This window comes from Dasypus novemcinctus, chromosome 2 (genome assembly GCF_030445035.2).
Source record: "Dasypus novemcinctus isolate mDasNov1 chromosome 2, mDasNov1.1.hap2, whole genome shotgun sequence".
Lineage (NCBI taxonomy): Eukaryota > Metazoa > Chordata > Mammalia > Cingulata > Dasypodidae > Dasypus > Dasypus novemcinctus.
Window position 1 is genome coordinate 67,770,621 of NC_080674.1, and position 15,315 is coordinate 67,785,935.

Sequence of the window (15,315 nt, forward strand, 5' to 3'; positions counted from 1 at the left end):
ACCTCACTTGCTATGGGAAACATTTCAGTCTTGTGACTTCATCTTTACTGTAAAGTGTTTTTATTGATTGTGTTATATATCTTTTATGTTTATGTGATTGTTTTAGGCATTGCCGTTCACAGCACCAAATGTTTTCATTCTTTTTTTTAAACTGTAGTTCATGGTTTATCTTAGGGTTCATTATTTCTTCTGTGCAGTTCCATATTTTTAAAAAATTTTTATTCTAGTACCATATATACAACCTAACATTTTCCCTTTTAATTATATTCAGTAATATAATTCAATCCTGTTAATTGCATCCACAGTATTATGCTGTCATCATCACCATCTGTTAACAAAGCTTTTCTATCACCCAAAAGAGAAACTGTGTTGAATTAAAACATTTAATTCCCCATTCCCTACCTCCACTCTGGCCCCGGTAACCTATATATAGTAGATTTTGAATCTGTGAGTTTGCTTATTTTAATAATCCATATCAATGGCATCATACAATATTTGTCCTTTTGTGTCTGGCTTATTTCACTCAACATGATGCCTTCAAGGTTCATTCATGTTGTTGCCTGTATCAGGACTTAATTTTATGGTTGAATAATACTCCATTGTATGTATTTACTACATTTTATTTTTTATTTTTATTTTTTTTTAAAGATTTTATTTTTATTTATTTAATTCCCCTCCCCTCCCCCGGTTGTCTGTTTTCTGTGTCTTTTTGCTGTGTCTTGTTTCTTTGTCCGCTTCTGTTGTCGTCAGCTGCACGGGAAGTGTGGGCGGCGCCATTCCTCGGCAGGCTGCTCCCTCCTTCGTGCTGGGCGGCTCTCCTTATGGGTGCACTCCTTGCGCGTGGGGCTCCCCTACGCGGGAGACACCCCTGTGCGGCACGGCACTCCTTGCGCGCATCAGCACTGCGCATGGGCCAGCTCCACACGGGTCAAGGAGGCCCGGGGCTTGAACCGCGGACCTCCCATGTGGTAGACGGACGCCCTAACCACTGGGCCAAAGTCCGTTTCCCACTACATTTTATTTATGCATTCCTTGGTTGATGGACACTTGGGTTACTTCCATCTTTTGGCAATTGTGAATAATGCTGCTATAAACATTGGTGTGCAAATATCTGACTGAGTCCCTACTTTTAAGTTTTTTGGGTATATACCTAGAAGTGTGATTGCCGGGTCGTGATGATAATTCTTTACCTAAGTTCCTGAGGAACTGCCGAACTGTCTTCCACAGTGGCTGTACCAGTTTATCTCCACATCTTCTCCAACACTTGTGATCTTCTGTTTTTTTCTTTTTAATAGTAGCCATTCTTAGGGGTGTGAAATGGTATCTTATTATGGTTTTGATTTGCATTCTCTTTATAGCTAATCATGTTGAACATCTTTTTATGTACTCTTTGGCCATTTGTATATCTTCTTTGGAGAAATGTTTAAGTTTTTTGACCATTTTTTAAATGGATTGTTTGTCTTTTTATTTTGTTGAGTCGTATGACTTCTTTATTTTTTTCTGGCTATTAAGCCCTTATCAGATATGTGGTTTCCAGATAATTTCTCCCATTGATCAGGTTATCTTTATTGTCTAATGTCCTTTGTGTGCTCAATTTTAAATTAATAAAACATGAGTAAAATAAGTTGCAGGGAAAAGTATTTTCTCGTAAAATACTAACGTAATGCTTTTAAGAGAGACATGATTCTAGAAAGTCATATTGTGCAAACCAACCTATCTTTCAGTTCTTGAGGACAGCCTGTTACCTTATTATGGAATAATATACAGTGGGGTTACAAAGGAGCTATATGCATGAAAAAAGAACATATTTTACTTGAGACTCTAAAACAACTATTATTATTTTCTAATCAAGAAACTCTTGTCCAAATAACCAAGTGAAAAGGAAGTCCTCTACCCTTTGTAATATGAAATTATAGAAAATATTTTCATGATTCTGTAAAATTTGTTTCATACTTTGATCTGTACCAAAATTAGATAATAGAATGTATTCATAAGTTTAAACTGGCCTCTGAAGAATACTCTTCACTTAAGAGTATCAAGGACTTTTGCTTTTATATATTTTTAAAAATGGCATTATTTTTGGCTTTCAGGGAAAGGCGTAGGAGGAGGAGCAGGAGTTCTTCCAGATCACCAAGAACATCAAAAACCATAAAAAGGAAATCTTCTAGGTCTCCATCCCCTAGGAGGTAGGTGGAAAGTATGTATAATACTAAAGAAGCTGTGGAGTGGGTGGAGCTCAGTGGTTGAGTGCTAGCTTTGCATGTCCTGGGTTCAATCCCTGGTACCTCCTAAAAAAAAGAAAAAAAAAAACAAACCTGAAGAGGAGGCAGGAAATAGGAAAATTAAAAAAATTTTTCAATCTATTTTTTAAACTTAATATACTTTGAATGAGTAATACATTTGCATGGTTCATAAGTCAAAACTATATAAAATAAATTTTACGTAGTGAAATCTTAATTTCCACCCATATGCCCATCAAATTCTGTTCCTGAAAATGCCTTTTATTCATTTTTTTGTATATCCTTCCAGTGTTGATACAAAATGAGAATTCATAACTTTTACTTTTGTCACTTAACTGTAGCAGAACGTTTTTCCATATTGACCAGGAGTGCTTCTTCATTCATTTTTATAACTGCATGGACTTTCCTTGCATGGTAGTACCTTGGTTTATTTAAGCAGCCCACAGTAAAATTGGTTTTCTGAATTTCCCTGTTATAATCAATGCTGTAACAAATAAGTTTGTTCTTACATCATTTAGTAGTGTGCAGGTATATCTGTAGGATAAATTCCCACCAATGGTATTATTGAGTCAGAGGGTATTTTTGTAATTAAATGGCTATTTCCAAATTGTCCTCCACAGGGTTGGCACCACTTTGCTCACTAACCAGCTACATAGCTGGTTATGTACAAAGTAACTGTTTTCCCTGCAGCTACAGCAGATCATGTTATCAAAGTCATGGAGTTTTGTTCATCTGATAGGTATATAATACCTATATACCTGATAGGTATATAATAGTGTAATTTTGGTGGTACTTAAGAGTGAAGTTGAGCGGTTTTTCATTCATTTGAAGATAATTTGTTTATCTTTTTCTATGAACTGTATATACTTTGCCCATTTTTCTGATACTTTTTTTCTTTTTAATTTAAATGTTTTTGTTTTTTAAAGAAGCTTTAGGTTACATAAATGATACATCAGAAATATAGGGGAATTCCCATATAGCCCAATCCCCTAACCCTCCCACACTTTTCCTTATTAACAGCATCTTTCATTAGTGTGGTACATGTGTTATAATAGATGAACACATATTGAGGCATTGCTGCTAACCTTGGTCAGTAGTTTACATTTTTGTTTGCACTTTGCACATTTTTGTAAGTTTTGACAAAATGTATAATGGCCTGTATCCATCATTGCAGTAGCATTCAGAACAATTCCAGTGTCCCAAAAATGCCCCATGTTACACCTGTTCTTCCCTCTTCCTCCCTTTAGAACTTCTGGTGACCACTGCCTTAGTATCATTGTTACAAGATCTTCCATTGCTGGAATAATAATAGTTCATAGTTGCATTCCCACCTTATGTTTGTTCATTCCTCAATTAAGGATTTTAGGATGGTGGTGCCCATTCTGATTTGGGCTGAGAGGGAGCTTAGATCCCATGGGGCAGGCGGATGGGGCAGATGGATAGAACTGTCTTGCTTGCAGTTGTAGATATTCTGTTTCTTGGGATGGGTGTTGTCCATCAACATCATTTTGTTACTTGTCCTTGGGTGAGTCTGATGAACTAGAGAGTAGGTGTTGCAATTGCGGAGATTCAGGACACAACCGGCATGTGGTCAGTATTGGTAACTTTTTTTTTTAAAGATTTATTTATATCTTCCCCCCTCACCCCCCTTTGTTGTTTCTACATTTTGTCTGCTCTCTCTCTGTTCATTGTGTGCTCTCTATGTCTGCTTGTCTTCTTTTAATACACACTGGGAACCAAACCCAGGACCACCCATGTGGAACAGAGATGTCCAATCTCTTGAGGCACATCTGTTCCCTGCTTGTTGTCTCTTATTGTGTCATCTTGTTGTGTCAGCAACCAGCCTGTCATGCAGGCTCACTCTCTTGCTCGCTGTTTTGCTCATCTTCTTTAGGAGGCACTGGGAACTAACTAAACCTGGGACCTTCCATGTGGAAGGTGGGCACCCAACTGCTTGAGCCACATCCCTCCCCAGTGTTGATTTCTTTTTAAAAAAAATTTCTAGGAGGTATTTATATTTGGGAGATTAAATGGAAGGCTTACAAATATCACTTCCAGTTATTTTGGGGAATTACTTGTGATATTTGATTTTAAAAAGGATTTTAATTTCTATATAATATTTACTTTTTTGTTTCTGTCTTCTAGGTTTTGTGTCATAAAATTAGAAGGGTCTTTCCTATTCCAAGTTATAAATTTCTTCTGTATTCTTATACTTATATAGTTTTATTTTTTGCATTTAAATCTTTATTCCATTAGGAGTTTATCTTTATGCACAGTATGGCATATGGACCCACTTTAATTTTTTTTTTTTCTAAATGCTTCCTGTTGTTCCAGTATCATTTATAAAAAACCCCATTTTTGGAGTTTTGATGGGGTGCCTTTTTCTACATGTGTTTAGGCCTTGAAACCTGTTATATTGGTTTGACTGAGCATTCATGTACCAGTGCCATATGGTTTTAATTATTGAGATTGTATAGTTTATTTTAATATCTGGTAGGTTTTGTGTCCTTTTCCAATCTTCCCTCCTCCCTTTCTCTTTTTGGTGCTATCATAGCCATTCTTGTGTGTTTATTTTTCCATTTGATTGCAAGAGTTATTTGTCTAAATTCCAGAAGAGAAGTCTATTGGTGATTTGTATTATGTTTGCATTAATTTGTAAATTTAGGAAAAGCTGATAAATAGAGCTGTTAATAAATCTGTGCCACAGTTATCCTATCCAGAAATATATGTATTTATTTAGGCTGTTTTTGGTGGTTTTCAGGAATGTTTCAGTTTATTTCCTACAAATTTTATATATTTCCTACTAAGTTTATACCTTATTTAGGTAAGGCATTTTTTGTTGTTGTTACTTTTGTAAATGACATCTTTAATTATGTCATCTAATTGGAGATAGGGTTTACTGATTTCTGTATGTTCATTTTTCATCCCACTACTTTGCTTATTAGTCTTAGTTTTTCAATTGATTTTATGTGCCTTTCTAGGTATAGAAAAAAATTTTTTTAAAAGGTTTGTTAAGAGTGTAAGCTGGCAGGTGTCTTTTGTTTATTTGCTTGTGGGTTTTTGTTTTGTAGTGAAAATAATGGAAGGCATGGGAAAATGTAGAGGGTAGGCCATATTTATATATTTTTTAAGAATACTGTGCTTAGGAAAGTCAAAACTTTGCTCATTTGTGCACTCAAATTAGCCAAGGTAAGTTCAAAAAATGCCATTCCTTTCCACATCCCTTCTACTTTGTTCCCATCCTCCTCTATAAGTAATCATTTGTTTTATCCTTTTTTTGGTTACTTTAATATAAAAAAGCAGATACATGTATTTTTAAAATTAGAGGTTTTTTTACCTTTTTGTGCAAGTTTAATCAAATTAAGTAAAAGGAAACCCGTTTTTTTTTTCTTTTTTAAAAAGATTTTATTTATTTATTTAATTCCCACCTCCCCCTCCCCCGGTTGTCTGTTCTCTGCGTCTATTTGCTGCGTCTTGTTTCTTTTGTCTGCTTCTGTTGTCGTCAGCGGCACGGAAAGTGTGGGCGGCACCATTCCTGGGTAGGCTGCACTTTCTTTCACGCTGGGCAGCTCGCCTTACGGGGCGCACTCCTTGCGCGGCGCACTCCTTGCGCGTGGGGCTCCCCTACACGGGGGGACACCCCTGCATGGAAGGGCACTCCTGGCGTGCATCAGCACTGTGCATGGGCCAGCTCCACACGGGTCAAGGAGGCCCGGGATTTGAACCGTGGACCTCCCATGTGGTAGACGGATGCCCTAACCACTGGGCCAAGTCCATTTCCTGGAAACCCAGTTTATATAGCTGTTGTCAAACAGAAAATGCTACTATATTTTTTAACAAATCAACTTTATTGATGCATATTAAAGCATACAATTCATTCAAAATGTGCAATCAGTGGTATTACGTATTTATATATTTTTTATATTTTTAAAAAGATTTTTAAATTAAATTTATTTATATCCCCCCCTTGTGGATTGCTTGCTCTTTGCTCTGTGTCCATATGCTGCATGTTCTTCTGTGTCTGCTTGTCTCCTTTTGTTGTGTCATCTTGCTGTGCCAGTTTTCCATGGGTGTGGGCCGTCAGCTCTTTGCGGGCATGGGCCAGCTTGCCTTCACATATGGTAGACGGGAGCCCAATCAGTTGAGCCACAGCTGCTTCCTGGTATAATGTATTTTTAATGGCATAACCAGACAAGGCTTGTGGAAGAAAAGAAAATTCTAGCACATTTTAACTATGAATATCATTGCAGAAAACAATAAAACAACATCCACAAAATCAAAAGTTGGTTACTGGGTGGAGAAGATGTGACTCAAGTTGAGCACCTGCTTCCCACGAGAGGTCCCAGGTTCGGGCCCTGGTGCCTCCTAAAAAACAAGACAAAAACAACAAGCAAACAAATGGAAAAAAAAAACACAGCAACTTGGGGAGCTGATGTGGCTCAGTGGTAGAGTGCTGGCTTCATACATACGAGGTCCCGGTTTAATCCCCAGCCTCAGCATCACACACACACACACACACACACAAGTTGGTTACTGGAAAAGTTAAAAAAATGGACAACCTTTAGTTAGTTTGTTGAAGGAAAAAAAAGAGAAAACTCAAAATTATTCATATGAGGAATAAGGACAGATACTACCACCAGCCCTACAGAAATAAATAGAATTATAAGTGAATAAGAAAAAGAATAAACCAACAAACTCGGTACTTAGATGAAATTTGAAATGAACAAATTCATACACAGACACAGACTATCAAAACTGACAAAAGAAATAGAAAATTAGAATAGACTTACAACAAGTAGAGATTGAATTAGCAGTCAGAACATTTCCAACAAAGAGCAGCCAGAACATATCCAACAGATACATAGCTTCACTGGTGAATTCCACCAAACACTTAAAGGTGAATTAATACTAATCCCTGACAAACTCTTCCAAAAACCAAAAGAGAAGGGACCATGTCCCAGTTCATTCTATGAGACTCGTATTACTGTGCTGGAAAAAAGAAACCATGTCACAAGAAGAAAAAAATGACATACCAACAACATTTATGAATACAGATAAAAAGTGCTCAACAAACTGAATCCAGTAATATATGGAAAGGATTATACAGCAGGACCAAGAGGCTTATCCCTTGGATGCAAAGTTGGTTCAATTTGTGAAACTCAAGTCAATGGAATAGACCATATTAATAGAATACAGGAAAAAAAACTACATGATTGTCTCAAATTTATGCAGCAAAAGCATTTGACAAAAGCTAACAACCTTTCATGATTAATTAAAAAGACAGTAAAAAAAAACTAGAAATAAAAGGAAACTTCCTTAACCTGAGAAAGGACATTTACAAAAAGAAAACTTTGCTGCTAGATAGTGCCATTCTCTTGCCTTTTTTCTGTTACACAAATTACATCTTTGTACATTATATGTCCATCAATACAGGTTTATAATTGTTCTATATAGTTGTTTTTAAAATTAGAAAAAATTATAAACAAAACAGATTTTTACTATTTTTAAAAAAATTAATCTATATAGTTACCTTTGTAATGCTCGTCATGTGGATTTGAGTTACTATCGAGGGTCCATTCATTTATGTCTGTGAAATTCCCTTTAGTATTTCTTTTAGAGAATAGATTGTCTCAATTTTTGTTTATCTGGCACTGTGTATACTTTCCCTTCATTATTGAAAGATAGTTTTGCTGAATTTAGAATTCTTGGTGAAGGGTTCCTGTTCTTTCACTTTGAAAATGTCATCCTGCTGCCTTCTTGTCTCCATAGTTTCTGATGAGAAATCAGCTGTTTATTTGATTAAGGATTCCTTGTATGTGATGGGTCATTTATCTTGCTGCTGTCAAGATTCTCTTTGTTTTTGTCTCTAAAGCTTGATTATGATTTGTCTTATGTGAATCTTTGAGTTTATCCTTCTTGGATTTTGTTGTGAGAATTCTGTATGTGGACCATACCTTCCTGTTTTCTTTGTTAGGTATCATCATTTTTTGTGAAAACTGTATACTCTAAATAATACAATGTGACAAGTTGGTATCTTCCCTATCCCCAGGGTTTGTTGTTGCTATTTGTTGTTGGTATTTGCTGCTGCTATTGTTTTATTTAGTAATTTTTCTAAACTAATTCTTAAAGTTTGAGTTCTTTATTGTGTATGACCATTGAATTCTTGGTTTGATTAATTTAGGGGTTAACCAGTAATTGGATAAAGATTTCCTTAAATGCGTGGGACTAATAATTTTGTCAGCTTTTGCATAGGTGCTCAGTGTGCTTGTTGGTTATACCTTCAGTGCTCAGCTAAGGGATTTTTAACCCTGCCTTAGCCTTCACTTCCTGCTTGTACAAGCCCCACAATCAGCTATGTGTGTATGGTCTTTTATATTCCCAGAATTATATTGGAGCTTTTCAGAGACCTCTGTTGGCATCTCATTCTCAGATTTTCCTTTAAGTATTTTAGTCAGCTTCTTCTTTGTTTCAAGTGTCTCAGGCTGCTGCAATGCTAAACAGTTGTTTATTGTTTGTTGTTGTTGCATAATCTTTTTGCGCCAGCTCTCTTTGCGGGCCAGCTCTCTCTCACCAGGAGGCCCTGTGAACTGAACTGGAACCCTCCATGTGGTAGACGGGAGCCCAATTGCTTGAGCCACATCTGCTTCCCTGTTTATTGTTTTTAACAAACATCGTTAAGGAAAAGCTGGATGAACTTTGATTCAGGTTAAATATAGACAAGCTCTGAGAGTGGAATTTTCTAGGGAACTGCTGGAGAGGTCTAATCCTGACAATTCTATATTGCTTTGGGGAGCTCCAAACACCTTCTTTCCCCTTCAGTAGTAGTTAAGGCTTTTGGTTTCCAGGGTGACTGTGGAGCCTTTGGTTTTCAAGGCCACTGTGGACTTAAAAGAGGGAGATGGGAACAGGACAAGTTAAAATGCCACAGACTTGCTCTTTTGACCATGATACAGATGATTTTCTTGGGTAAGGGCTTCCTGCATTGTTGTAAGCCTTTACTTAATATCCAGAGTTTTGTAGAAGTTGCTTTTGACAATTTGGGGCAATGTTTTTGTTACTTTTATGGAGTAGAGGATTTTTGGAGGTATTCCACCATTCCTGCTGACATCACTCCCAATGTCTTTTTGCACTTGCTTAATTTTACTAAAAGTATTCTGGAAATCACTATGCATAAGTTCATAGAGACTTTCCTTTCTGTTTTTTATAGTATATTGCATTTAATTCAGTTAATTCCCGTATGTGGTCATTTAGTATTTTTCTAGTGTATAGCATTTGTCAGTAAGGTCATAATGAAATACTTTGTGCACACGTTTTGTTTTGTTTTTTTCATAATGTTTAAAGCTTACCTTCAGAATAGATTCCTTAAGTGAGATTGGTCACAGGAAATGCTAATGTAGTTTAGTTAACTATTGCCAAATTCTTCTCCATGATGGTTCCACCCTATTATTGCCTTCCCACTAACAATACAAGAGACTGCTGTTTACCCACAGCTTTGCTAACAGTGTTGTTTGGATTCTTAATTTTTGCCAATTTAATAGGTAAGAAATGTGATTTTAGTTGCATTTTCATATGTTGAGAACAGTTTTTATCCGTTTATATTTTTACCCATTTTTATATTGTTTTTATTACGTTTTTTCCTCTAATTTTTTTTTTGAGAAGTAAGTTTATAGAAAACACATGCGGGAAATACAAGAGTTCCCATATACCCTTCTCACATATACAGGTTTCTCTATTATTATATTGAATTTTCAGAATTACTCAAACACATAAAAATATGTTGAAAATATTTTCACTTTGTCTTTTGACTATGCTTATGATGTTTTTTTGCCTTGCAAAAGTTTTATGTAGTCAAATTCCATATGTACTTTTTCTGAGATGTCTCTTTAGGTCTTAGAGAAAAACGGTTAACCAAACATGGTTAACTATTTTTAATAGAAGCAATCTCTTGTGCTTCTGATATGAAATGTGTGCTTTTTCCCCTCTAATTTTAAGGGTATGTTTTTTTTTTTTTTTTTTAAATGGTGCTTGTTATTCATTCCATCGCTTGCATGGAACATGTTGTAATGGTGGATGAGGAAGGCTGGTGGGACAGTGGGTTAAGTTGGCGTTCATCCGTGCCTGGGATCTGTATCTGATTTTTTAGTCCTTTTTTGTTCTTCCTGCTTATTCCTTTTTGTTTTGAAAAGATGGAGAAGGAAACAATGTATTTGGTTTTATTTTATCCCAATTACAGTGGATAACTGAATCTTGGATATTTCAAAATAAACTGACAATACCAGATTTTGTTTTATGTAAATATTATGTAAATATGACTTATCTTTTAAAAAAATAATTGAGAAGGGTGGAGTAGATTGATTTATATTGTTACCTCAACATTTATGTTGATTTATGTTGTTACCTCAAACCAGCTTCCTGGTATGCTTACGGGTATAAGGTGTTTAAAATTTAGATATTCTGAGTTAGAATATTTTATCAATATTATAGGTCTTGATTTTTTAGAAATTAACATCTATTATCAATATTCATATAGCAGAAATAAGAAAGATAAAAAGAGAGAAAAAGAGAGGGACCACATCAGTGAAAGAAGAGAGAGAGAACGGTCAACCTCTACAAAAAAGAGTTCTAATGACAGAGATGGGAAGGAGAAGTTGGAGAAGAACAATACATCACTTAAAGTAAGCAACATTGAGTGTTTAAGCTTTGAATAGTTAATAATTGAGATTTTTCATTGCATAAAAATATTTTTTGACCAAAAGCTTGAAGTCGCAGTGTCTAATACATTGTTGGCATGTTTTTAATATTTGTTAAATTGGTAATTTTTTAAACTTGATTTTTGAAGGGAATAGATAAGCAATTAAAATTTAATTAATTACATTTCTTAGAGAATCATACAAAAATAACATTTTTTAGAATATCCTTAACAAGTAACGAATGTATTTTAATTTTATGCTAAGACTTTTTCTCAGTATATTTGTTTCAGTGTCTTTTGTCATTGGTTTTATAATATATACTTAAAATTAAATATGTTTAATTAGAATCATAGTGGAAAACCAAATTCTACCAGGAAATCTTTTTTTTTTTTTAGTTAATTAAGTATAGGTGAGCTATGTTAATTTTTTTATTATACTGGTAAAATATTTTTGTATTTGAAAATTATTCAAATTATGAGTTCTGGCGCTTTCATCTTACAGTTTTATTTAACTCTCACACTGAAATTTATCCTTATCAGTAATAGGAAACACTTATTGAGCATTTACCCTGTGCCAGGCACAGAGTAAGGAGGAATAGTGACATCTTTTTCTACATTCTCTTTATTTTTGCTTGTGTCCATATTACAAATCTCTTCTGGCATCTTTGGGGAACTGTGTTACTATTTCAGCAGACCCATCCATCTTTTTCAAGCCAGTCAGTCAACATTTATTGGCCATTTCCCTTAGACTTTCTGTTCATTTATTTATTTTATTTAATTGAATTTTATGAATTGTCCATATTTTATGAGAAGTATAAAGGACAAATTGGTATGTATTTGCATATTCTTTAGCTATGAAAAGGTAATATAACAGCTGGCAACTCTTAAGGAAAAAATATATATATACTTTAATATTCATTATAGGAGAAAGAGCACATTAAAGAACCAGATTCAAGTGTGGGCAAAGAAATAGATGAAAAGGATGCCTCAAGGACTGAGGAAAACCAAGTACAGCAGAATGGGAATTGTCAACCAAATGAAGAAAACCTCTCTGTTAAAACAGAAGCAGTATAGGACAGACATGCACCTCTACTCTCAACTCTGGAATAAAATCCAAAGCTTTTATTTCTGTCAACAAGATGTAGACTCTGAAGAAATCCAGTTGAACATACAGATATGAGCTAACAGCTTTTCCAGTTGTTAGGTGACTTTGTGGCCATCTTGTTACCGCATAAGAAAGTAAAGCATGGACATCATGAAAATAACAGGTGTTACTCAACCTCTTCATCTTCTAAAATCTGTGCATTTCCATGGTGGCCGACACACTTGTCATGTGGTTTATTAGTGTTTGCCAAGAACCATTGCAAATAAATGGAACATCAAAGATCCAAATTTGTACTATCTGTAAAGGCTAGAGATAAGCATTGGAGGCTTTTTAAAAAAAATGCTAGTTACTGAATTTTGTATTGTTTTACCTTTTTTTTTTTTTAAATTTCTATATATACAGTTTGATGATGTGCTTGAAATCAGTGCAAATATATACACACCCTTGTAAGTACAAAGTATGTAAGGAGTTTTAACATTTACTTCACGGGATTTACAGTGTTTGTGTTAAATTCTCACTATTGTGTTTTCCTTTGCTCACTGTTTAGGAAGTGTTTTTTCTTTAAAATAGTTTTACAGATTAAAATTGCTTAAATAAGTGGATTACAAAACAACTGACAATGCATGCTACTGTTATATTTAAAAAGGAAGAGCAACTGTGTTGAATACTAATAATGTATTAGTATTCATTGTTAGAATCATTAGGTCTCCCCACAAAGTGAGCATTTCTTTTTGAAGTTTCTTGACATTTCCAAGCTTATTATGAATAGCATTGCAGTGTGTCTTGTCAGCTGTAGGTGGCAAAGGTGCCCTTAAGAAAAGGAAACTGGGTTTTCAAAATGGCTATGGGAGCACAAGCTGAAGCTTTAGTGCCTTCTAAAATGTGTGGTATACTGTTTTCTAAAATTTTATATGTGCTTAGTAGTCATCATTCATTCATATGAAATTTAGAGGATATTCCATTCACACCCAGAGAGAAGTGTGAAAGTGGTATGCCAGAAGAGCTTCTTACTTAGTTCATCTAATAGGAGAGGGAAGTCCCATTTTCAAAATGACTTTACAGCTTAAAAAAAAAAAAGCAGTTTTGGGACCATCAGTTTTATACTGTGATAATTGAAAATGAAGCATGTTTTTATTTTACTTAAAGAAAACCCTTTAGTTGTCTACATTGGATGGCCTTAACTCTTACCTCTCAATCATCTTCTCATAAAGTGATGTACAAAAATTATACCCAAAGAGAGGACTGGGAGTGTATGTGAGGTTATTTAAGGTATGCTTACTTGTGTTTAAAATATTTAAAATACAGGTCATTCATCATTCTTAGGCTCATTTTTTGTGGGACATATGCAAGGTTGTAAAATGACAACATTGCCAATATTTTCCCCCAAAACCTAACTCACGGTTTCAGAACTCTTTCCATTATTGTTAGATTTCCAAAAAGTAATACTTTATAATTAGTATGTTATTTTAAAAATCAAGTGTAATTATTTTAATGCAACCTAATACAATCAAATTACTCAGTTGCCTTACCTCATGGGAAAAGTTACTTTTATAGATTAAAAAAGCCAAGTAGCACCACATTATTTTCTTAGTTTCAACTTGATTTTTCTTTAAATGTTAATTGTTTGAGAATGGGAAGAATTGCCCTTTTGCAAGTAATGAAGCCTGGTTTGATTATGAAGCTGCTTAATCACTTTTCATGTGTTTAGAATTACTGTTTTTTGTGTTGTTGGGTTTTTTTTTTTCCTTTTTGTCACTGTGTACATTAAAATTTTGGAAAGTGCTTTACTATGTAAAGTATAGATGGTCATTTTAATCATTCAACCACATACGGTTGGCTGGTAAACAGCTTATTCTGATACAAGAATGCTTGTGTGCATATGGCAAGATTGTGAAAGTGTGTGTCTTGCATCAACAGCTGTTTTATTTATATGTGAGTAGAATAGAGCAAATGTCTGAATGTTATTTTTAGTACCATTTCTTTAATAAAGCTAAGTTTTTAGAGGCAAGTATTTCTTTATGCATTCAAAAGAGCATCTTAGTTTAATCCTGCTCTCTTTTTAGTTGCATATAGTTTTGATATTGGGTTTGCATGTTTTTGTAGTGTCTATAAAAGTCCTTTCAAGTTTGAGTGTTTTCTTGTATTCTATACTATTAAATGTTTCTCATGTTGTTAGTTGACATGTTTAATTTCTTCCTGCTGCTAATTATTTTTCTTGGTGGTATTTATTAGCTTTAAAATAATCATACTAATCTTAAAAGACATTGATTTTTAAAAGTTAGCAATAAATAGGAATAAGAGAAATCTGAAAAGTGAAATCAGATTATTACATGGGATTTGACATTTTCTTACATGGGCTTATGGAAGCAAAGTTTTCTAGGGTCTTGAGATAACTGGTTTCTCTCTTGTGGTGCGTGCATGGTTCTCTCTCTGTGGCATAGTATTTTCTTCTCACTTATAGAGCATATAGTGTAATTTGTTCATTATTTTCTTTCAAGGTAATTTGTTTTTTCTTTAAAACTTTTTTTTCCTCATCCCAGGTAGGTGTTGTCAGGGAAACTTGAGGTAAGGTTACAAAGAGCCATTTATACTTAATATCATCTGTAATTATCTTTTTTAGATTGATTATGAAGAGAGTACACTCTGTTCCTTACAGTTCATTATTCTAGTCCAATTCTGTTCATACTCCTGTTATTACTGTTTAGGAATGCACACTGAACTGGTAATATAAAATGGTCCTTCATAAGTTATCCAGTCAGTTTCATGTGTGAAAACAAGTCTATAAATCCTTAACTTATGCAACTGTGTTTTTAGTTATGATTTTTCATTTAATTAACTTAAAATTGCAAACACTAGTTAGCTTGTGATTTTCCCGTGTTTAGAATTCTTTTACTTAAAAAGTTTAATATGTATTATGTTGGTTTTCCAAAGTGTCAGAGCCTAAAATAAAGACTGTCATTTATATGCAAAGTGGTTTTTTAAAAATAATTTCTGGTGCTAATTTGCAGGACCCGCAGTCTTTCGTTATATTTTGTCTTGGAAAAAAAAAAAAAAAGAGCCCCTGATCCAAACCTCTCAACTGCTTAACTGAAGATGGAAATCTATGGGTTACATTAAAAGGTTTTCTCTGTTAAAGAATGATTTTTTTTTTGTTTAGGGTACCGGGGACGGGGATGGAACCTGGGACCTCATATGTGGGAAGCTGTTGCTCAAACACTGAGCCACACCAGCTTCCCTTGAGTTCGTTTTTTGTTTGTTTGCTGGTTGTTTGTTTCTTTCCC

At 34.6% G+C, this 15,315-nt stretch overlaps 1 protein-coding gene across 4 annotated transcripts in view; it reads left to right on the forward strand.

Moving 5' to 3' along the window:
• SREK1 (splicing regulatory glutamic acid and lysine rich protein 1) overlaps nt 1–15,004 on the forward strand; it is a 45,990-nt gene extending 30,986 nt beyond the window's left edge. For 3 of the 4 annotated variants that reach the window (XM_004465544.5, XM_071208383.1, XM_071208384.1), the window contains 3 exons: nt 2,091–2,186; nt 10,771–10,915; nt 11,854–15,004. In XM_004465544.5, the coding sequence (XP_004465601.1) occupies nt 2,091–2,186; nt 10,771–10,915; nt 11,854–12,003 (391 nt within the window). In that variant the 3' untranslated portion in view covers nt 12,004–15,004. The remainder of the gene's footprint in view (nt 1–2,090; nt 2,187–10,770; nt 10,916–11,853) is intronic. The other variant, XM_012527911.4, reaches the window with a different exon arrangement.
• The last annotated feature ends 311 nt before the right edge of the window (nt 15,005–15,315 follow it).